The 24,580-nt window shown below is 44.3% G+C and overlaps 1 protein-coding gene across 1 annotated transcript in view; it reads right to left on the bottom strand.

The window, feature by feature from the left end:
• The window catches only part of LOC146344041 (polypeptide N-acetylgalactosaminyltransferase-like 6), a 212,664-nt gene extending 194,462 nt beyond the window's left edge, over positions 1 to 18,202 (bottom strand). Inside the window, exon 1 of the mRNA XM_084860291.1 lies at positions 18,062 to 18,202. Within this exon, the coding sequence (XP_084716417.1) occupies positions 18,062 to 18,065 (4 nt within the window). The 5' untranslated portion in view covers positions 18,066 to 18,202. The remainder of the gene's footprint in view (positions 1 to 18,061) is intronic.
• Between the last annotated feature and the right edge of the window lie 6,378 nt (positions 18,203 to 24,580).

Genomic DNA, 24,580 nt, shown 5'->3' with positions numbered 1-24,580 from the left:
TGCAAAACCAGTGTAGGCCAGCAAAGAGAAGTACACAACACAACACCATTTATTTATTTTATTTAATCTTATTTATTTATTTATTTTTCTATGTAACCGTTGGTTCAATGTTTGCTTGATGGTTTTACTTATAAACAGGAATCCTTTATTCTTTAATTACATTATGATATGAACAAGGGTGGGGGAAATATAAAGGGGAAGGAATGGAGGGCTGGGGGAGGGAGGGAAGGGTTTATTCATGATTTGTATTTCATTCAGAAATGAAAAAAAACTAATAAACTTTTAACAACAACAACAACAAACATTGAGAGGGTACTTTGAAAAGAGAAGACATTTTGATTGGGAAAGAGTATTCTCAGATGTACGTGTCTCCCAATGGTTTCTGTTATGCCACAGTTTTATTCTCAGGCTCTCTGTACATGAGGCATTTATCATGCACTCGTGATTGGTCACTCATGGAAGTTTGCGGGTCATTTACATGATGCCATCAACCTCCAGGGCACATCCAGCTGTTTTTGATCTTTATCCCTCAAACACACACAGCAACAACAACAACCTAGAGATAATCCACTGTTTAAATGTAATTCCAGTTTAATGACAGTCTGTAAATGTGCAGTTCTGCTATAGCTGCAGCCTGGGAAGAAGAGGCCATTGGGCTAGCAGGAAAACCACAATTGCCTTCCCTGCCCCCCTCCTCTAGCACGGCTGCCTGCCTGCCTGTTGACCTGGGCTGGGAGGAGAGTTTTCTTGGTTGGGTTAGGAAAGGCTCAAAGTGAGCATGGAGCTGGCCGGGGAGGAGGAAGAAGACAGAGACTCCCCATGTAAACAGTTGATAGCAATGAAGCCACATACACGCACTGTGCCACTTTGCAGAGAGAGAGAGACTTGAATCCCTCAGGAGAACAATGATTCATGGCTTGCTTTCCACCCGGAGGTTGCAGAGAATTTGCTGTGTGAAGAGCTGATCTTTATCTCGCTTAGAATGCAGAAACAGAAGCCCCAGAAAATTGTGAAATGAAAAGCCTCGCGTGATGAGGCTCTCAGTCTGGCTTTGAGGCAGGTAGCACAGGAGCTCCATTTTTGACTTGAGAGCCCCATCAGCTGATATCACATTTCCAGCAAAAACAAGAACATCAGAAGCAAACCTTAAGCCACTTTGATTTCAGAAATCCTGCCAGAATGATTCTATACACTGCCCCTTTTTTTTGTTCTACATTCTTTGTTGTGTGCATCAGTAAAGGAGAAAAGACATACCATAGCATTCAAAGAACAAAAATACCTCGGATGACTAACAGTGATAGGGGCTGGGGTGGGGAACATGCTGTAGAATGTATTAACTATTCAAAAGCCATTCCTCTGACCCTTTTTGTGTGTGTCAGAGAGGGGTGGAGTGTGTGGGGACGGGGTCACAACTCTACCAAAATAAGACCACTTAAGCACAGAAGAAGAGAAACTTTTCTAACCTGCCAAAGTTTAACTGTCACCACCAGTCCTAAGAAACAGTTTAAGCTAGAGCAGCTCAACTAGCAGCTTATACTACTGCAGCTGAAACACAGTTCTGTCTTCAGGGCCAACAGACCCAAGAGGCTCTTATCCATTAGCTGGAAATCCTTGTTCCCTTTTTGTTACTTGAAGTTATAGCTCATACAGACTCAGGGAACAATTCTGGTTGTACTGTTTACTGTGGTTTTAGTGTTTAATATATTTTGTAGTGTTTTATTGTGCTCTTTGGATTTAATTTTTGTGAACCTCCCAGAGAGCTTCGGCTATTGGGCAGTATAGAAATGAAATGAAATAAATAAATAAGGGAACCCTACAAATACCAGAGATTTATGCCAACCTCTGTGGCTCCCATATGTTAAAAAGCCCACAGAACGCTATACACAAGAGTTTGGGGCAGACACTTGTAAGAGTGTGGATCTGGAATGGATCCATTTTCCATACATTCATATTATATTTGATATTATTTAAAGCAAAATGGGCTTCAGGCTTGTCCAGTCAACTTTGTACATTTGGTTGTTTGTCTAACTAGAACCCTGAGATCCACCAACCAGACGCAGGTGTAAAAGACATACACTGGGCCAAACTTAATATTTGTTAAAGCGTACACAGTGGAGCTACATATGCCAGTTTTTTCTACTCGCCTGTAAGCATGTGGGGGCCCAATTCAAATTGGGACCAGCTTCCCTGTAACCATTCCCCCCCCCTGCAAAATTCCACCCCTCCATGGTGGGGTTTTAAAAAAAGAAAAAAAAATGTGTCCATTGGCGTTGGTGGAGACATTTTCCTTTTTTTAAACACTTGCTCCTCCACAAGGGGTGGTAGTGGTAGAATTTCACCACCACCAGCCCCACAAAAAGAAAAGAAAAGGGTGGGAGGGAAGCTTAAATCTTCCTCTCCTGGAACATCATGGTCCCGATCCAAATCAGGGACACACGTGCTTACAGGACAGTAAAGAAAGATAACACACACAGCTCCCCAATGTGTTCTTTAATGAACATTTAAATTGGCCCTTAGAATTAAAGAACAGGGTGCTTCTGAGTACATTCTGAGTTGAGACATACCAGTACTGAAATGAGCTCACAGTCCTTTCACACTGTGAAGGTTTGAGGCCTACAGAGAAAAGAAAAGTCAGGCCTAGAGGCCTGGATTTTCTGTTGGGAGGGGGTATACCTGAGAGGAGTAGTTTCATTTCCCTGGTTAAGTTTCAATTTCATTTCCCCAGTTAAATTTCATTTCTTCAGGTTTGAAGCAGTACTTTTGGTTTTGGGGGAGGAAGGTATAAAAAGAGAATCAGCAAGACCAGAGCAGTGAGAGCAGAGTCAGAAGACCAGAGCAGGAAGGAGCAGCCTAGAGGATCAGTACAGCTAGGGTAAAGGCACTTGCATTTTGCAACTTTTGATTTTTTAAGGCCTTTTGTATCACTCAACTCTACTGTGTTAATACCTTTAGTTGTGATTTGCTTGTTTTAAATTTACCAGTAAGCTGTTGTGTTAAAGCCCAGGTGTTTGGAGTGTCAATCACCACACATCTACAGCCTACACCCCACATTATTAGGAAGGGGAAGTTTAAAAGAAAGAAGGTGGGACTCTTAAGGAGGTAAGAGATCTTCAAGGAATTGCTCAGGGAGTCCAGGTCATAAGGGGAACCCTGACACACAACAGTACCAATAGGGATCAGAAAAAACAGCTGTAAGGCTGGAAACCAAAATAAAAAAAGGAATTTTGGAACCCTGACACACAGAAAAGCCCCTTCTGGGTTACTCCAAGTATTCTTCATTTCAGTTGCCTAATTTAAGTGGAGAAAGTCATTTGGCTGTTGCTATTGTCCAACAACTGGAAAGTAGTCAGAGACCTTTTCCAATCCACTGCAAATCATGCAGAGACCTACCAGTAGATACAGATCTGTCTCCTGTGACTGTCTGACTTGGATGGCCTGAGTCTGACTTGAAGCCAGAAGTTTCAAGCTTTGCTTATCAGAAAAGGCTTATAAGTTGCTGAAGCTGGAGTTTCTCTCAAGCATGCAAGATTCTATGTCAAAGCTGACTTTAATCAAAGTTTACTTTAGCAAAGGACACTGTTTGCTAAAGAGAGATTATTCTAGATGGTCTTGCAAACCAAATAGAAGAAACCAAAAAGATCTTAGATCATGCACTAATCAAAGATATATTTTGGGAAAGACAACATGAAACTATTGTATTCTCCTGAAACTATTATTTTAAGTAATTAAAATGCTGAGGAATATCCCACTCCATTCTCAAGTTAACAGGTAAAGATGATGGTAAACAGAAAGCCTTGCTTAGGCTTCTGTTTAAAACAGCAATATGCTTCTTATTTGTTATATGCACATAATTAATCTTTGAGTTGATTGAGCTTTCAGGATCTGAACTCATATATCACCTTAATAGGTAAATTGAAAGTTGGCTCATGTACTCCAAACAGAGCCAACTCTAGAACATTTGCTGCCTGAGATAAAGGATAAGATGTCTGTCTCCCCATTCCACATACAGAAGACCAACTGGCAGTTGAAGCTTACTTCAATGTTTCCATCATCCACTAAAGCTGAGGGCAGCTCGGTAGCTTAGGGGGTGGTAGGGCAGGCTGCACGGCACACACAGCTCTGTCCTCCAGCACCAATCCCAACCCGCAGCATCAACTGCCTGAGTTGGCCACCTTATTTTCCCTAATGGTAGGGTCAGCCCTGAAAACTGTGCACTGTCTTCCTCTGCAATGTAATACTAACAAACCTTATCTGAACCACTAGGATTCTCTGTCAGGGTGTGTATGTGTGGCCGGCCTTCTATAAGGAGGGGACCCTTTGGCTGTGAGCTGTGATCTGTGCCAGTATATTTACCTGTATTGTGTGTTGCCTTCTATAATGGGGACTCATTGTCTGGGATCTGAGGGCCTTAGACTGTGAAAATGTGCAGCTCCTTTCTTTCCAACAGCCCTGACGTCTCCTCATCCTGTGCCCATTCCCGAGCACAGCAGTAGCCACTAATTGTCACGCTTGTGCTACAACAAGGGCTTGCAGGGAAGCTCTAACACAAGGCAGATCGCTGAAGATAGATTGTTCCCTCACACTGATGGTAGCACCCTTTATTTCGGATTCTGTAAACGACTACGTCCATACCTAGGGATGTACGAAACCCCCGTTACCTGGCTCCGCCGGGTTCCGCTGGGGGGGGGGGAGGCGCTCCGTCCCTCCCCCCAGAATCCAGGCTGGCTGGCTCCGCTCTGCAGGGATTCTGCAGAGCCGCTGGCCGGCTCTGCCAGCAGCCGAACATCCGGCCACTGGCTAGCAGGGACGCAAATGGCGGCGGCCGTAGTTGCCGTTGTTTGCGTCCCTGTATTCAGCTGTGATAGGCTATGTAAAGACTTACGTAGCCTATCACGTCTGGGTTAAAAAAAAACCCAAAACACCGCGTACGCAAATGGTGGCGGCTATGGCCGCCGTCATTTGCATTCCCTATTTTTGGTTGTCTTAGTCTACGTAAATATTTATGAAGACTAAGACGGCGAAAATAAGGGGGAACGCAAATAGCGTTTTGTTTTGTTTTTAACCCAGACCCAGACGTCATAGGCTACGTAAGTCTTTATGTAGCCTATCACGAATGGGGGAAGGAAAAAAAAAAAGACTGCAAATGGCGGCGGTGGCAGCGGCCAGTTGGAAGACCAGCTGCCGCCGCTGCCGCCGAAGCCACCGCCGCCCGGAACATCCGCCCCAGGTAAGTCTCATCCCAGGGGAGATCCGCGGGGGCGGGGGTGGTGGCAGGCCGTTCCGCCATGGAGTTCGGGGGGCCGAATGCACTGGCATTCGGCCTCACCGAGATCCGTGGCGGAATTCTCTGACATCCCTATCCATACCATTGCTCACAACAGCAGGCTTTTAGAAAAAGCAGCAATGGTTTTGCAGATGTTTCTTGTCCTGCATCTGATAGCGCCCATGATATCTCCATATCTGAATATCTTAAATGTTAAGATTTGTCATTTAATAATTGTGTGTGTGGTGGTGGGGTTTGTTGTGATACTGAAAACAACAGATTTACTGGGATGCTTCAGCTCATGCCATCTTTTCCATACAGTCCTCAGTGCTGAATATGTTGCCCATTCTTCCTCTATCCCTCTTCTGAAAACTGTATGAAAAATATATTTAGTTTTTTGTAATGCCCTTTGTATAATGAGTAATTTTCCCATGAGTACATACTTCCATAAGCTTCTAAAAGTCCTCATAATCCAAAGTACTTTAAATACTCTGTTTCCACTAGTAACTTCTCAAATAAAGTGTTCAACCTTTTCCATCCAGCTAATATATTTAATAATCCAGAGCTGGCTTTATCAGGTTGGAAAATGTACAAAGATAATAAAAGTTAAAAATAAACCTACGTTAGTTTTAAACTACCCCTTTGCAGAAATATCAGGTTTTATGATAAATGTGGCTGATGCTAAAAGGATAATATTTCCCCAGCAGAGGAGACCAAAATCTTAAAGCTATTAATGTGACCTCCAAAGGGAAGCGTGCTGACATTTAACTTGAGATAGAAAGGCACTTCCACAGTGATATTATTGAAGGTTGAATGTAACATGTAGGAAGCTATTTGTCTACATACTGCAGAGATATGCAGTGACTTTTTCAGTAGGTCATGTGGTGGTGGTGGTGGTGGTGGTGAAATTCATAATTTGAAAATTGCACAGATAGTGTTCCTGCAATCTGAAACATAACATAGGATCTGTAATAGTAAAAGTCAAAGTAACAGCATTACTGACGCACACATCCAGTACGCCTGTCATGTTCCTTCATCCCCCCCCCCTCGCAATCAACACACTCCAAGACACCAAGCTTCAGGGTCACTACTTTATTAGTTAACGACCAGGTTCCTCACAAATGCAAATTCTAGGAAACTTTCAGGCTCCTAAGGAAACAGCTACTCCACACAATTATGAATAACAATAGAGGAGCCAAAGTGGAAGTTAGAGAAGTTGCTGGCAGTTTGAAACAAGAACTTGCTGGCCAGAAACTTAGGGGGGGATGCCCCTCCCTTACAGTTCTGCCCTCCTATGTAGGCTATCATGCATACCAAACCTGGTGGATCATCTGAGCTCTGCCTCTAACTTTTCCCACTTTGCTCTGTGATGGACCCTAGAATCCCTCAATTCACGCCCCTCACTCTACACCCCTGAGAACTGGGTTTTCATGGATGAGGAAAGGGGGGGCCCTTCAGGCTGAGCCATCTGTGCGCCAAGGTCTTGAGAAGAAGGCCTTGCCATATCTGAGCTCCCTAGGGAGGGAGCCTCCCCCTGTTCTGGCTGTTCCCATTCTGAATCTGAGCTGCTAGCTATCTCCACATGCTCAGATTCATTCCTGACATCATCCCTGCTTCCACAATTCCTCTCCCCTCTTTCCCCATGGGGTCCTTGGCTTGTGGGGGTAGTGTTGGTGGAATCTGAGAACCAGCAAGGGGGCGTGCAAATGTTCTGCTGGTTCCCAGGAGCGATCTTCCGGCCCAGAACCCTCCCAGTCAACCAAATATTGCAGCCGCCCCCAGAAAAGGTGTGAGTCTAGGATATCAGTGACTTCAAACTCTTCCTCTCCCCCCACCAAAATGGGAGGCAGGGGAGTGCAATTGGAGCGATGAGGGTCCCCAGAGATCACTGGGGAAAGCAAAGATTGATGAAAAACAGGGTGCACCTTCAGGGAGGGAGGGAGGGCCAGTCTTAAAGCGACGGGATTGATTTGAGCCATAATTTGGAAAGGTCCTGTCTGACGGGGTGCCAGCTTCTTACTTGGGGTATGAAATGGGAGATTCCAGGCTGACAACCACACCCAATCCCTGACATGCAGAGCTGGACTGTGTTGCCAATGCTGGTCTGCAGTTGCTTTATACGCTGCTTTCGCCTGCTCAATGTTGTCCTGCAAAGATGATACACAGAGTGCTATTCCTCTAAAAAGTCATGGGCGGCTGGCACCAAGCTTAACAAGGAGGGAAAGGTCTTGGGATGGTACCCACAATTGGCAAAGAATGGAGTTTGGTGTGTGGAGGCATGACATGCGTTGTTGTAAGCAAATTCAGCCAGAGGCAACAGGGACACCCAATTGTCCTGTTGGTAATTTACATAGTGTAAATAGCAGTGTAGTTACTTCTCCAGAGTGGCATTAGTGCATTTGGTCTGCCCATCCATCTGGGGGTGGTGAGCAGAGGAAAGTGTGAGTCTATATTGAGCAGCATAAGTAACTCCCGCCAGAATCAGGCTGTGAATTGGGCCCCCCGATCTGAAACTAGCCCCTCTGGCCAGCCATGCAATTGGAAAACATGGGTCAAAAACAGCTCTGCCATTTCTTTGGCTGTGGACAGTCCAGAGCATGGTATAAAATGGGCCATTTTAGAAAATAAGTCCACCACCACCAAAATGGTGGTCTTACCTTGTGATCGTGGCAAGTCGGTGATAAAGTCGAGGGAGAGCAGTTTCCAGGGCTCTGAGGTCATAGGCAGGGGACAGAGCAATCCAGTGGGTTTGTCCGTGAGGTCCTTCGCCCATTAACAGGTGTCACATGAGGCCACGTAGGTTTTGACATCCCGACACATTCGAGGCCACCAAAAATCCCAAGTGACCCCATGTAACATTTTGGAAAAGCCAAAAGCCTATCATGAAAAGAGTAGCGGATGCCATTTGCATCCCTGCTCTTTGCTGTGATAGGCTACGTAAAGATTTACGTAGCTTATCACGGCTAAAGCAGGGACGCAAATGGCGTCTGCTATGCTGGACGCCATTTGCGTCCGCAGACCGGGGCAACCGACGGCAGAGGACAGACCCGGACCGGCTGGCGGCAGGTAGGGTCTGTCCCGGGAAAATGTGGTGGTGGGTGGTGGGGGTAGTCCATTCTGCCACAGACTCCGGGGGGCTGGATTCTAAAGAATCTGGCCTCATTGGAGTTGGTGGCGGATTTCTCTGCCATCCCTAACGCTAACAGATGTCTGCTAGCACAATGTTGGATTTAACTCTCTGAATTCGGAGGCTTCATTTAGCTGTCATAGCTAATAGCTGTTGAGTCTTCCATGAATATGTCCACACCATTTGAAAAGCCATCTAAGGTGGCATCCATCAATGTATCCTGTGGCAGGAAATATCACATGTTCATCGTGCATTGTGTGAAGTAGCCATCTGCGTAGCATTGCTTTGTGAGGCTGCCTGAATTTGTTTTTGTCTCAGCAAACATGGCAAGTTGGGGTGGGGGGAGGAGAAGAGCAACTGAGAACATGGTATACTGTAGCACCGCATGGCATATCACAACACTGAAGCAGATGTGGGTGCAAAGGAGTGGTTTGGTATTTGGATTTGGGGCCAGATCCAGTGTGGCCTTGGACTAGGGATGTACGAAAGGGACTTACCTTTCACGGATTATGTTGATAGTGGGGGGGAGGCGTTCTGTCCCTCCCCCCGGAATCCTCGCTGGGAGGGGGGAGGCGATCCGTTCCTCCCCCCCCCCCGGAATCCTCGATGGCTGGCTGTGTTTTGCGGCAGCTCTGTGGAGCAGCCGGCCAGGCCCAGCCCAGCCCAGCCCAGAGCCGTCTGCAGCCGGATTTCCGGCCGCAGAGGGCTCTGGGAAAACAAACAAACCCGCGTACGCAAATGGCGGCAGTTACGGCCACCGCAATTTGCGTTCTTTATTTTTCGCCATCTGAATCTACGAAAATATTTATGTAGACTATGACGGCGAAAATAAAGGGGAACACAAATAGCGTAGCAGGCGCTATTTGCGTCCCTTTTTGATTCACCGTTTTAGAACGGCGAATCAAAAAGGGACGCAAACAGCGCCCACTATGCTATTTGCGTTCCCCTTTATTTTCGCTGTCATAGTCTACGTAAATATTTATGTAGATTCAGACGGCGAAAAATAAGGAACGCAAATGACGGCGGCCGTAGCCGCCATTTGTGTACATGGGTTTTGTTTTTGTTTTTTAACCCAACCAGCCATGATAGGCTACGTAAAGATTTACATAGGCTATGCCTATCACGTCGTGTGTGTGTTTTTTTTTAACCTAGCCATGATAGGCTACGTAAATCTTTACATAGCCTATCACGTCTTTTTTTCTTTTTTTTACAAGAGTGGAAATGGCGGTGGCGGCAGCCGGTCAGAAGACCAGCTGCCGCCACCGCCCGGAAGATCTGCCCCAGGTAAGTCTCGTCGCGGGGGGGATCCGCGGGGTGGCAGGGGGGTGGAAGGGAACTGGCATTCAGCCTCACCGAGATCCGTGGCAGAATTCTCTGCCATCCCTACCTTGGACTCTGCTTGTGGCCTTGGAAAGCCAGTTTTCCCCATCTAATCTGTTTCCAGTAGTGGTCAGCCAAATCTCCCTAGGAAGCTTATAAACAGGCATAAGAACATAAGATGAGCCTCTTTTCTGTCCTAAATCTCCTACCATTCAGCTTCATTTGATAACCCCATAATGACAGATGGAGAGAAAATGTCTCTCTGTCCACCTTCTCCACCCAATGAATAGGTTTTTTTTTTTTAATGTTCATGAATGTGAGAAGAGCCCTGATGGAGCAGATGAAAGGCCTATCTAGACTAGCATTCTGTTCTCACTGTGGCCAAACAGATACCAATGGGAAGCCGACAAGTAAGACATGAATACAATAGCACCTTCTTGCTTGTGCTCTCCAGGAACTGGCATACAGAGGCATACGGCCTCTGATACTGGATAACCATAATGACTAGCAGCCATGATACTGGATAACCATAATGACTAGCAGCCATGGATAGCTTTGTTCTCCATGAACCGGTCTAATGGCCTTTTAAAACCGTCCAAATTGGTGGCTGTCAGTATGTCTTGTGGAAGTGAATTCCATAGTTTAATTATGCACTGTGTGAAGAAGTACTTCCTTCTGTCTGTTCTGAATCTCCCATCATTCCACTTCATTGGATAACCCCAGGTCCTAGTATTATGAGGCATGCTACCCACTTTTCCTATCCACTTTCTCCACCATGTATTTATTTTATTTATTATTAAATTTATTAATCGCCCATCTGGCTGGTCACCCAGCCACTCTGGGCGATGTACAACACACCATAAAACAATTTAAAACAATAAAATTCTACCATAAATTTTTTTTTAAAATACCCTAACCCACCCCAAATGCCTGCCTGAACAACCACGTTTTTAATGCACGACGGAAGCTCATTAAAGAGGGGGCATGACGGAGTTCCCTAGGGAGGGAGTTCCACAGAGTGGGGGAGGAGTGGAGTATAATTTTATACTCTTCTATCATGTACTCCCTTGTTTTTTTTTTTTCTAAGCTAAATAGCTCCATTAGAGGAAATATGCCCCAGTTCAGAGTATAAATGCCTAACTGGACTCTCAACATGAACCATACATGAGACACTGCCCTGGCTCACAACATCCATGGAAGGATGAAAGTGGTAGCATTTCCCTATCATTTATTTCTGGTATGTGGTATCCAGAGTGATATTGTTTCATACTGTGGATATTCTATCTAGCTATCATGGCTGATGGAAGGGGCTTCCATAGGTGGAGCTAAGAAGAGGAGCTTTAGGTCACTGGGTGGAACCAAGGGTAAGATGTGGTGGGAGTGAATTGGCAGGGTTAGGGTTTACTCCCCATTTATTAGAGATACCAGCCATCCCTTCATGTGCATTTATACCAAATTATATAAGATGGAGGCAATTAATAATTTTTCAAGTGAAATCTTTCCCATAATTTCTGACACCATGGTTTGAACTCTGTTTGGCTTAATCATGACAGCTGGATAACACTTCCATTTGAATCTTCTTCCTTTATTGTGGAGGAAAAAAGAGAGCAATGCGCTAGTTTGAGGAGGTTTACTTGGCCTCTGCAACATAAAAGAAGTTTCTTGTTCTCTAAAATCAAAGCAAAAGCAAGTACAAGGCTTGGTATTCAATCTCACAACAATCTGCCCTTGAGAATATCTCAAAAATGTGCTTATTAAAAAAAGTGGAAGGACTGAAGTAGACTGAGAGTTAGCAATACTGTGATATTTGGAAGGCTTTTTAAAGCAGGATTTTCTTTACCTTACAAGTAGAGGTTGTGGGAAAATTAAAGGGTGGGCATGTTGCTGTCAATTGAGCCCAGCTTGTTAATTTATGGTGCAGCCATTTTGCTTCATTTCTGAGGAGAAATGTCATTAACGAGCTCTTGTTATAAAGGGATTTGCCATAATCTGATTTTTTGGCAGACAAACCCAAAGGTTGCTTTGGGCAAAATCCACTGGGTAGTTCTCGTGTGCGAACATGTGTGTGTGTGTGTTTAGAGGACACATCCATTTTAATGGGGCTTACACAGTTGAAATCATGATGGGTCACACATGCAGTCTTCTTCACTGAGCTGACAAATGGGAACCACCCAGGAAAACTGAATTCTGTTTGCTGTGTTTGTCGACCTGTACATAGCAGAAAGCAATGGCACTCTTGAGGCCTGCTTTATCATTTAGAGCTCATCCTATTCCAAACTTCCATGGATTTTCTTCTAATTCTTCACGCAACAGCTGTTTTGGAGATCAGTAAGACTTCCATTTTACAGAGGAAGAACTTAAAAGGAAAAAAAAAGTGAATTGGTTTTGCAGGGCTACTAAAGGAACAATCCTCCTTAGGAGGCTGGCTAAGGGGCTGTTGGATTCAGTGGAGCTCCCTCTTCACCAGCAGAATGGGAAAGGTATGCATACTGTTGGAAGTCTTCCCTGGATGGCAGCAGAGCTTTCTGCCGATGTTGTTGCCCTACCAACAGTAATCTAGCAATGGTGGGGCCCAAACTACAGCATTTTGGGGAGTGTTGGGCGCATCTCAGGATCCCAGCAGGCCTCCAAAAAGAGCTGCAAGTGCTGCCAGCTAAAGGGCTGCCATAATTAATTACCTCTTACTGAAGGCAATGGGAGTAGGTGAGAATGAGAAAAGAGAAATGCACGTGCACACACACACACACGCGCACACACACACCAGCCCTGGCCAGTATGAACCAGCAGGACCTAGAAAATGGTAGCTGCTCTCCTTCTGTGGATCTCCTTTCCTACTGGTAGGATTGCTCTGCCCATGTGTTAGTGGCTGATCTGGTATTGAAATCCATGTTCTCTCAGTTCCAAGGCCAACCTCTGCACACTGGACCACACAAGTTACAGGGCTAAAGTAATTTTTGTAATGCCTTTCATCACATCCCTGCATCTCTCCAATCACCCATCATTTACTCTTTTTACTGAGTCATGCTCTGGACAAGGTTCAAAGAGAAGCAAAGAACCTCTAGAATGATATAAAAGTCAGTGCTCAGCAGTACTCCAGTAAGGAGCACTTTTCATTTGTAATGTCAACACTGCAAGAATAAACAACATCAGAGGAAATGAAATAAAAGCACATATATTGGAAGAGATACCTGCAAATTTGCCAGTGCTGAAAGGGTAATTTATTCAACATTACATCTATATTGATGTATTACTTCCTTCCCCATTAAATGTAAAACTTTACTGACACAAAGTTTAGTGGCCACTGACACAATTTCCTCCACATACGACCATCATGGGATGTAAACAGTTTTATACATTTTCAGTCCTAATAGGATACAACTGCTTCCTGGGAATCTCATGAATCTTAGGGTGAAACTCTATGAGACACCATTCATGCAATCAGCAATTGTGTGAGTGACTTAAAAAAAAAGGTGCCGTGTGTGTGTGTGTGTGTGTGTGTGAGAGAGAGAGAGAGAGAAAGAGAGAGAGAGACTCAGAACCAGACCCACTGAGGGTGGGTTTTAAGCCTTCGCCCCCTGCTCTGGTCTTGGGCCAAACTCTGGCCCCTGCACCTGTTCTTTGCATCAGAATAAAAGCTCCCATTTGCACCAATGGAAGGTTTTCTTCCAAGGCAAATACCTGGAGTGGGGCCCCCAGTCTGGATCAGGATCGTAGTGGGGGCAAGGCATTAAAGCCTCCTACCCCCCTCATCAAGGTCCTAATTGGGAGAGGTTGTACCTACTGTTTGCTTTCAAAAAGCCATTCATGTAATTGCTAATTATGGTATCTCATCTAGTTTGGCCTTTGGTAGACTAAAGATTCTTTGAGTTCTAGAAAGATCTGTTTTACCAACACACAGAGGCAGTATACCTACACCATCACCAGACACATTTCTGTTATGAGAATAAGTCATTGAAACATGCAAATTAGTAAGTAGCAATGAACCTATGGAATTACTATTGGTCTTTTTTAATGCATGACTCAGCCATAAATAATGGAAAACCTTGGTTTCCATCATTTTCATGAATGTCTTATCGCTGTTCTCATGAACATAACACATGATTCAACATAAGAGGTCTAGACATAATTCAATGTTAGTCATACAGCTATTGGCTATCCAAAGAAGTGTGGGAAGTCTTAGGAGTTAATAAAAGGAAGAGGCATTGATGGTGAAGGAGAAGGAGGAGGAGGGTGGCCATGAATTTTCTGCCTTTGTGACTATGCAGATATAAATATACTTTCCAGTCTGATCCCCTGAATATTCATTTGGAAGTAAGTCTCCCAGGATTCAGTGAGAAATTGCAAACAACACAGCAGACCCAAGTCTAATTTATGAGCAGGAACTTAGAAGAAAGGGGTATGACAGAGCAATCCTATGCATGTTTTCTCACTGTATTCAATCAACCTTACTCCTCCCAGGTATGTGTGGATAGGGTGGGAAGCCAAAAGAGCTTTGAAGAGACCAGAAAATAGTGTGAGCGGGTTTTTGAACATTCTTAATGCCAGCACAATGTTTCCAGGACAAATGATTAAAAATAAAGAAATAATAACAGTGGGAACATTGTAGCTTTGTCAGTTCTCAGTAGCTGCTACAACCTTCTACACCTGTCAAGAACTATGCTTAATTAGTTCAACTTTTTGACCATCTATATAGAGCTCCAGGCAATTTACTGCCTTTAGAAGAGACAGTGCTTCATCCAAGTATTAAAAGATGTCAGCTCAGACTGACATAATCCAACACAGTGGAAAGCAGAAACTTCAAAGCTAGTGACACACAGGGCTTAAAGACAGCTCTCTCTTTCTCTCCTTTGGAACCTCAAATAATTCCATGTCTAGTCAAGCAACATTTCCAATAAGATGGCAAAGCCAGTAGTTTGTTATTCTAAAAAGACCATCTACAAGACCCTGGAAAAGTAATATAATTACCCAGAGACTCAAAGATTATAGCAAAAAAGGATTGGAATAATTGCAGGGGGAAGAGAAAAACCTTTGTATAGGCAGGAAAGAGCTCAGACAGCTGGTGTTATATGAGTAAGAAAGGTCCTGACACTAAGGCAAGGATGTATCCAAGTCTGAGGGGCACCTGGGCAAAGTGCACCTCCCCTGGCCCCACTACTGACAGGCCCATTCAGGAAGTGGCAGTAGAAAGCACCTGACATCTATTTGCCTATAATATTTATAGCAAGGCACACAAGTCGCAGTCTTCCACACTATGGTGGGATGCACTGTATTTCTATTTAAATTATTATTATTTATAAATGTGCATCTATACATATAAATTAGCATATGCAACCTTTATGCAAATATGTGTTTCTTGGGCCCTCTTTTTTGTTGACTCGCAAGTAGCCACCTTAATTAAGTGCCTTGTGTTCAACCAGAGCTGTGTGCCCAGATATACTGTACTTTTCATCTACAACACAAGTTAACTCCAGATTTAAATATACCCTTTCTCTGTGTGTGTGTGTGTGTGTGTGTGTGTGTGTGCATGCTTTTTTTTTGTTTTCAGGGATGACCTGAAAACAAAAAAGGACACATATAGGAAGTGGAAAGAAGGCCAAGTAACAAAGGAAGAGTACAGGCAGGTAGCACAGAATTGCAGGGATGGCGTCAGGAAGGCTAAAGCGGAGAACGAGGTGAGGTTAGCGAGGGATGCTAAAAACAACAAAAAGGCTTTCTTCAGCTACGTGCATAGTAAAAGGCAGAGGAAAGAAATGGTTGTTCAGCTATTAAATAAGGATGGCAAAATGATAACAGAGGACAAAGAAAAGGCAGAGGTGCTCAATTCCTACTTTGGCTCAGTCTTCTCCCAAAAGAGGGTCTATGACCCCCCTGGCAAAGGCGAAGTACAGGCTGAAGGGGCAGGATTGCAGCTTGAGATCGACAGGCATATGGTCAAGGAACACCTCATTACTTTGAATGAGTTCAAATCTCCAGGGCCAGATGAACTGCATCCTAGAGTCATAAAGGAACTGGCAGAAGAGCTCTCAGAACCGCTGTCTATTCTCTTTGAGAAATCATGGAGGACCGGGGAAGTGCCAGATGACTGGAGGAGGGCTAACGTTGTCCCTATCTTCAAAAAGGGTAAAAAGGAGGAACCTGGGAACTACAGACCAGTCAGTCTGACATCAATCCCTGGGAAAATTCTGGAGCAGATCATAAAGCAATCCATCTGGAAGCACCTTGACAACAATGCAGTGATTACTCGAAGCCAACATGGATTTGTCAAAAACAAGTCCTGCCAGACAAATCTGATCTCATTTTTTGATCAAGTCACCTCCCTTGTAGACCGTGGGAATGCTGTAGACATCATATACCTCGACTTCAGCAAAGCTTTCGACAAAGTGCCCCATGATATCCTGATGAGCAAACTAGCTCGAAGTGGGCTAGATGAAACAACAATCCAGTGGATCCACAGTTGGCTACAGAATCGGACTCAAAGAGTGCTTATCAATGGGACCTTCTCAAGCTGGGGAGAGGTAACGAGTGGGGTACCGCAGGGCTCAGTCCTGGGCCCAGTGCTCTTCAATATTTTTATTAATGACTTGGAGGAGGAGGTGCAGGGAATGCTGATCAAATTTGCAGATGACACAAAATTGGGAGGGATAGCTAATACTTTGGAAGACAGAAACAAAATTCAAAGTGATCTGGATAGACTGGAGTGCTGGGCAGAAAACAACAGAATGGCATTTAATAGGGACAAATGCCAAGTTCTGCACCTAGGAAAAAGAAACCAAATGCACAGTTACAAGATGGGGGATACGTGGCTCAACCACACTACGAGCGAGAAGGATCTTGGAATTGTCGTCGATCACAAGCTGAATATGAGCCAACAATGTGATGTGGCTGCAAAAAAGGCAAATGCTATTTTGGGCTGCATTCATAGAAGCATCGCTTCCAAATCCCGGGAAGTACTAGTTCCCCTCTACTCAGCACTGGTTAGGCCTCATCTGGAGTACTGTGTCCAGTTCTGGGCACCACACTTTAAGAAGGATGCAGACAAGCTGGAGAGGGTTCAAAGGAGGGCAACAAAGATGATCAGGGGACTGGAAACAAAGCCCTATGAAGAGAGACTGAAAGAACTGGGCATGTTTAGCCTTGAGAAGAGAAGACTGAGGGGAGATATGATAGCGCTCTTCAAGTACTTGAAAGGTTGTCACAGAGAAGAAGGCCAGGATCTCTTCTTGATCATCCCAGAGTGCAGGACACGGAATAATGGGCTCAAGTTACAGGAAGCCAGATTCCGACTGAACATCAGGAAAAACTTCCTGAGTGTCAGAGCAATACGGCAATGGAACCAATTACCTGGGGAGGTGGTGGGCTCTCCCACACTGGAGGCCTTCAAGACGAGGCTGGACAGCCATTTGTCAGGGATGCTCTGACTTGGATTCCTGCATTGAGCAGGGGGTTGGACTCGATGGCCTTGTAGGCCCCTTCCAACCCTACTATTCTATGATTCTATGATTCTATGATTCTATGATTCTATGCGCGTGTGTATACGCACGTGTGTGTAATTACACTTCTCTTTTTTCTCCTATGGAACTTTCATCTCCAGGCATTCCAAACTGCTGCTCCTGATAGTGATACCCAGTTAAAAGCACAGCTACTGATGAAGGCAGAAGCTGAAACGTTTAGCTTCAAGATGCCAAAATCCAGAGAATCATCTGTGTGCCCTTGAGCTTTGGCTTTGTTTTTCTTGAAGTCAGAAATCCCACTGGGTATTCCCAAACCCTCAAAAAATAGCTTTTTGAAATTCAGTTATACGAATTAGTTCAATAAAAAAAAATCTAAGCCTGAAAGCAAATATTTAAACACTATTTTCCTTTAAATATTATAGGCAAATAGATGTTACATGCTCCCCACTTCCCCCAAAAGAACCAGAGTGCCATGGGCAGTGCTACTGGATGTATTCCCTTTGAGTGAGAGCTGGAGACTAAAAGTGCCCTGGCTATATGAATACATAAACAGAGCATAAGTGGAAGAAAACAGACGCTCCTATAAGACAGAAGCAACCTGGATTCCTCCCCCACCTCCACAGCTTTATCCCCTGTTTCAGCTATCTCATTTCTCTTTCCCCTTTCCATAAGAAACATGCTTTTTATTAGGTGTTTCTGCCCCATACCCTAATCTGGAGAACAGTGAAATCTGTTCAGAGTAGGCTTGCCATTACACATCACCAAAAATAAAAAAAGAAAAGAAATGCATCACCAAAAGAGAAACAAATTTGCATAAAATTCATATGTGCTAATTTCTATGTATAGAAACAAAGTTAGAAGTAATTACCATAATTTAAATAGAAATGAAATACATCTCACCCATAGGAGGAAAGACTGTGGCCAGGTGACTTGTGTACCTGCTCAGTCTGCTGTCCAGATGCTACCTGTAGATGAGTAACTTCAAGGCCCCCATTCTCCCTTCTTAGGGTTCTTTTTCTTTAAACTGGACTTGGACTGGACAGTTCTTCAAATAGAGGAGACCTTCCAAATAGGGGACTATCCTCCCTAAGGTAGGATGCATGGCCACCTTATGTCAAAGCGTGATGGGTTTCTCTTTCAAAAATATCAGACTGATTCCTGATAGCTGGAAATCTCTCCTATATGGGTGAACAGTCTCACATACCCTTGCTTGACTGAATTTGAATATCCAGTTTGAATATTCAAACATTCAATCTGAGTATTCAAATTGCACTAATTTGAATATCCACAAGCATTCCTTGCAAGTACTTAAAAACATTCCAGGGGTTTATGAGTACCTGAAAGGAGTGTTCACAAAAACCCCTATGGCATTTTTAGACAAGCAAAAATGCTGAAGATGAAGAAGAGCAGGAGGTAGAGGAGGAAAAGAAGCAGCAGCAGCAGCTTACCAATGGCAAGGGAGAGCTCAGCTCACTATAAGGCAAGCAGGCAAACAGCCATTCTGAGCATGCTTGGAACCATCATTTCCTGCTGGTAGGGACTTGTTTTCTCTGGAATACCAAGGTTTGCATCTGGCCATCGCGTATCTGCTTCCTGTGCCCCTGACCTACATTGTTCATTGAACTTGGGCACAGAGCTGATGGGCATACATCTGAAGACACCCCTATATGCTATCTGCACCACTGACAAGCAGAGGGTTCAGCAGGAAATCAATCTATTTCCAGTCTGTGTCACTTTGGCATGTATTCAACCATAATTTCATTCTGTTTCCGCACCAAGTTACAACAACAACAACAGCACAAACGAGTGTGTTTATTTTCATACGCAATTTCCCCCAACACAAGCATATCAGACACAATTTCCCCCAGTGTATGCATTCTTGCATGCAGTAGTTGACTTGAGAACTGCAGTGCAGAATTTGGAGAATTGAGCAATTTGAAGGACAACTGTGTTCTGATCAGCATATTAGTCAGAGAAATGTCAATTAAGTTGGTTTGCATAAAAATGCAGGCCATTGGCCATGCTGGCTGGGAATGATGGGAGTTTCAGTCCAACACTTCTGGAAGGTTCAGGTTGGGGAAAGCTGGCATAAATTCTGATGACGGCAAGAAGGTCAAGCCCCAGGCCCACAGATAGCCTCCTCCTATCCAGAATGGATGCCTGAACAGGGGTTGTGTTCCTTTTATAGGAGACAAGACCACTACTCTCCCTAAATATGAGCCTGACACTTTAATTACCAACATGAATGTCAGATTTTCACTTCTATATTTCCCCCTCCTCTCTCTCTGTCTCTTTTCGCAGTTCCGAGCTAAGAAAGGCAATTGAGCAAAAGCTCATGCTGAGTATGCTTTTGGCTCTGTTTACAGGTCTGAAAACACACAGTTGTTTTCCAGAGAGAGAGAGAGAGAGAGAGAGAGGAAATCAAGGGTGTTTAATATTTATGAAGCTCTGAATATCACAGATCATTGTTGTCCTCAAGTGCATTCACACAGCCTTAAGGAAAGAAATGTGATATTCTCTGGTATTTGGCAACTGCTCTAGCACACATGCGCACCCACGGAGCTATCTTAGCTTCCCTGCTCTCTCAAACAGTTTGTACAGCCTGAAGGAGAATCCACAGAATTAAAAGCTCGACAAGTCTCTCAGAGAAATGTCTGAAGCCTTTCTAGGACTCCCTCATTGCATGCACAGCACATATTAATCCACATTCTAATTTTAAACAACCTGCTCAAGAGATACAAAAAAGTCAATAAACAAACCTGCAATCTTTTGCCTTCTTTAAGAAGCTGCAGAGCACTAGAAGTATTTTGGGTATGCTTTGCTTTGCCGCATCGTTTGTCATATCAGCAGATGTTTTCCTCTGCGAATGATCCTGCATTGTCTATAGAGCAGGGGAAAGGAAAGAATCTGCTGGAGGGCACATTCACATGACCCTTATTTCCAGGAACAGAATGTCAATGTATTTTGTTCTCATAAGAAGCCAGTGTTGAGCAGGTGCCTATACAGGTTCCACTACACCTATCGATGGGTGCTTCCCGATGGACAGCTCCTAATCAAAAGGCATCCTACAGCTATTTTCTTTTCACCTTAACAGATTTTTTTTTTGCAGTAAGAACAAAGACAGAAGAAACAGCAGGGAAAACCCCACAAGGGTAATTTACACATGGAGGATGTTGTCGTCTGGACCCCCAGTGAAATGCCATGTTTGAGGCAGGCTGATTGCACAACAAAAGCCTTGTCTGAAAGCACTCCATATGCCAGTTCTAGAGACTACTGCAGGGTATTCAAGCAGCTTTCAGATCAGAGACAACTCAAGGGAAAAGGTACATAGAAGTGCAAGTTATACTATCAGTATACATACAGACAATTTTTTTTACAAGTCCTTGAAACACAGAACACTTTGGTTTCACTGCCAACACCCGGAAAGTCTTTTAGCCAATGACTTTCAGTTAGCTCAGGGGTAGGCAACTCTTGGGGCAATGGGGACATTTGGCAATTTGAGAAAATGTCACAGGCACTACCACAAAATGGCTTCCATGGGAAGTGTGTCTAATCACAAAGGACAGTTAACTTGCCCACAAGATGGAGTACAAAGGAGAGATGGGGTCTGAGCCCTAACATCTCTCTGTCTTGCCCCTGATGCTTTTTTTTTTAGCGCCCTCCCCCTCCCCAGGCAGAAGAGACAGGAGTTCTTTGCTTTCCCCTTTGCTTTTCTTGTTGGCTGGGTGCTCTGTGGAGGAAAGCGCTGGACTGCAGCCACCCACCATCTTCATTTCCTAAGAATGTCTCTGAGCCCCACATGTAATCCAAAGGCATTGATGGAAATGAAGACGGCAGTGGCTGGAGGCCCTCACTTAGCTTTGAAGCATTCCCAGTTGCAAGTAAGCAAATTTGTTAAGTGAAAACAGTGGGAGGGGCAGAGCACTTCCGCAGGTCCCAAGAAAAGTGTCCAGGGGCACAGATGTGCCTATAGGCACCATGTTGCCTACCTCTGAGCTAGCCAGTAAGAATGCATTTGATTTGAATCAAAGAATGCATTTGAAGATCATTGATTTGCACAGCCCTAACCCTAAATGTGGGGGCTTCCTTGATGATGCCTCTTTCAACTTCCCCATGGTCTGTGCCTCTCGCTAAAGCTACAAAAGTGGAGGTACTACTCAATCCTGCAAGATAAAGCGGATCTCAGTTAAGTGAACAGCCATCACATAGTACAGCCTTCCTCAACTTGGTGCCCTCCAGATGCATCAATCAACCATCCCTGATCATTGGCCACATTGGCAGGGGCTGATGGGAGCTGTAGTCCAAAACATCTGGAGGCAGTAGTGCAGCTAGGTAAATTTTAGACCCTGATTTAATGGCTGTATTTGGGGGGGGGGGTTGTCTGTGGATGACCTTGTCTGCATGACCTTGACTACTTCTTCTGCATTCCTAATGTTAGAACAACAACAAAACCAGCGCTGAGGTTGTTTTTAAAAAACCCAACTCTGTTCTACGTGATGGCTGTTCACTTAACTGAGACCTGCTTTATGTGCTTCAGTTGTACCTCCACTTTTGTAGCTTAAGTGCGAGAGGAAGCAGCAAGAAAGGAAGCAATCTTCATGTAGTGTTTGGATCTCAATTCTACGACGAAACCAAAAGTAGATACAGCGGATTAAGAGCCTCGTGTAGAAAAGCCCTGAATACGTGACTGAATATGAATGATTGTGTAACAACAGAAGCTGATGGAAGGCCTCTGCATGGAAAGACACACAGATCCAGAATTCACAAGGCCAGTCATGCATATTAGAATGCTCACCTTCCATTTCCATTCACAGTCAGCGTATGTGCTGTGAAAAGCAATATAAGAAGTTGGAGGTGGTGGTGTGTGCATCTCTCTACATCAGCCATTCCCAACATGGTATCCTCCAGACAGTGGCTGGACCTTGGGGCTAAAGTCCAGGGCCCCACAGCCCAGGGGCCCCCAAACGACCACCGAGAGCGTGGCAGGTGATGGGGGCATCAGGGTAGTAGAAGCAAACTCAATTGTTTTCCTGTAGTCCTGATGGTGCTATGATTTAAGTGAGCTTAAAATGCAAACGGCATAATTCATATTCAGTCACATATTCAGGGTGAGGCTGTTAATCCACTGTATCTACTTTCAGTTTTGTTGCAGAATTGAGATCAAAACACTACATGAAGACTGTTTCCTTTCCTGCTTTTCTGCTACATAACCTCTAGGTGTCACTGTGGAATAGCCAAAGAGTGCAAATAAACAAGTAGAAAAAGCTTTTCCCTTTGCTTTCAGAAATAATACCACATTTTCCCTGCTGAAAACTTGCTGAAAGAGCTCTTTAAAAACAAACTGGAGAGTCATGATATCATCTAAACAACCATGAGTAGGGAATGATGAGTGCACAATAAATGCCTCAGGTAGAAAAGCTCACAGTCGGTAGCTAGCAAGACAGAACATAAGAATTCTGCTAGATCAGATCAAAGGCCCATCTAGTCCAGCATTCTGTTTTGCACAGCGGCCTACCAGATGCGTCCAGGAAGCCAGGCATGATGGCAGTTGCCCTTCCCCACCATTGTCCCTGTGGCAACAGATATTCAGTGGCAACCTCCCCATGGAGATTCCATTTAGCTGGAACATAATAGTGAATACATTCTTCTGGCATCTATCCTTATTTAGCCCAAAGAGCACCATTCAAGGGGGACATATCAGGAGGTTTGGGGAAACCCCAAAGTTTGGAGAAGTACAAAGAAAAAAAAGTTAGGAAAAAACCCCTAACGGGAGGGGAATTTCCCCAAAACAGCCCAAAGGGGGCTGAGCATACCCAGTAGACATGGTATGCTGACTGACATGGAAAACTGGGGGTAAGCGGGGCATGGAGTATCCAGAAAGGGGCATGGCATGGCTGGTTGGAACCCTGAACAGGAGCACTCCACACTATAATGCCTTGTTGCAGGTCCCGCTTGCCAAGGCTAATAATAGCCATTCACAGACCTATCCTCTATGCATTTGTCGTAAGCTCCTTTTAAAGCTATCTAAGCTGTTGGTCATCACCACAGAAATTCCACAAGTACATTTACTAGGGAGTAAGCCCCATTTGACATGGTGGGACTTAGGTCTGAGTGAACATGCAGTAGATGGAGCTGTTAATTATGCCATGTGTAAAGACGTGTTCTCTTTTGTTCTGAATCCGCTGTCAAATCAGTTTCATTGGGGGACTGCAATTGCATGCATGCCTTAAAAAAAAAAAAGACTTTGCGATCAGGTGTGAACAGGGCTTTGCTGAAAGAAAGAAAGAAAGAAAGAAAGAAAGAAAGAAAGAAAGAAAGAAAGAAAGAAAGAAAATGGAGGCATGAATCCAAATTCCATGTTTTCAAGGAGGTTCATGGCAGAGCACGCTGTGAACAGAAAGCAATCAGCCTGTGGTTCATCTGAGATTGCCTCCGTTCAGTGTACAATTGGTTTCAGTAACTTTTGCTGCTGAGTGATTTAGGTTAGATGGGGGAAAATGTACAAGATTACTGATGTCTCTTTAAATTTAGGAGAGCAGTCAAGGATTTTTCTGCACTCTCACCATTGCTGTACAGCGGCTAAATATTTACTGCCAGGATTCTTCACAGCACACTTTGTGAATATAGGCGAAATAGTAACATGGCTTTCACTGTGGAATAGCGCTGCAAAATTTGACACGAGCACCCAAATTGCCATCAGGTTTACACGCGGTTAATGACGTTTTCATAAAAACACTCTAAGAGCTGTGATTACAGTCCCTTGTCTTTATTCTTCCTTCGCCCATCCCACTTCAGCATGGTCCTTGGGAGTCTTCCATTAATTATTTGATTATAAAGGCATTTGAAAAAGAAAATACACTTACACGGCCAAGCAGTTAAAGTTTAATTTAAAAGCATCAGACCATGGCATAATTTGAGTTTAAAATGAACCTCCAAGCTGAGGCTAATTAAACTAACTTCTGGATCACAAGGTACACGCTTTAGCACTTAGACACTACTTATATAAATAAGTTTATATAACTTATATAACACTATTTATATAAAAATTATAAATAGCGTAACCGATTTTGCCTTTGGGCTGCTTCATCTTAAACAGAAGAGTTCTGTTTTTCAGAAGGGAGATGTGGCTTTATGCACCACATTTGCTTGGTATTCTTGGGTCTTTTCCACACACGAGGCTTGAATGGGTTTGTACTTAAATCAGTTGATAATGTGAATGGAAAGTCTGTGTTGCCTAGACACGTACATTTAATTTCTCCCCAGCATCCTATCTCGCATTACTAATGAGCGGGGGGACAAGATGCCCTGCTGCCTGGAGCGGGAAGACGCATGCAGCCGCTCCCCCATTATGCTGCTCCCCCCATTGCTGCCAATCCCACCTGTCTCTCACTCTGTGCAGGTGGGCTCCAGGGCCACCTC

This window comes from Heloderma suspectum, chromosome 5 (genome assembly GCF_057233095.1).
Source record: "Heloderma suspectum isolate Gila_16-S chromosome 5, 16-S_ref, whole genome shotgun sequence".
NCBI lineage: Eukaryota > Metazoa > Chordata > Lepidosauria > Squamata > Helodermatidae > Heloderma > Heloderma suspectum.
The sequence above is the reverse complement of the archived record's forward strand: the minus strand, read 5'-3'. Positions and strand labels throughout refer to the sequence as shown.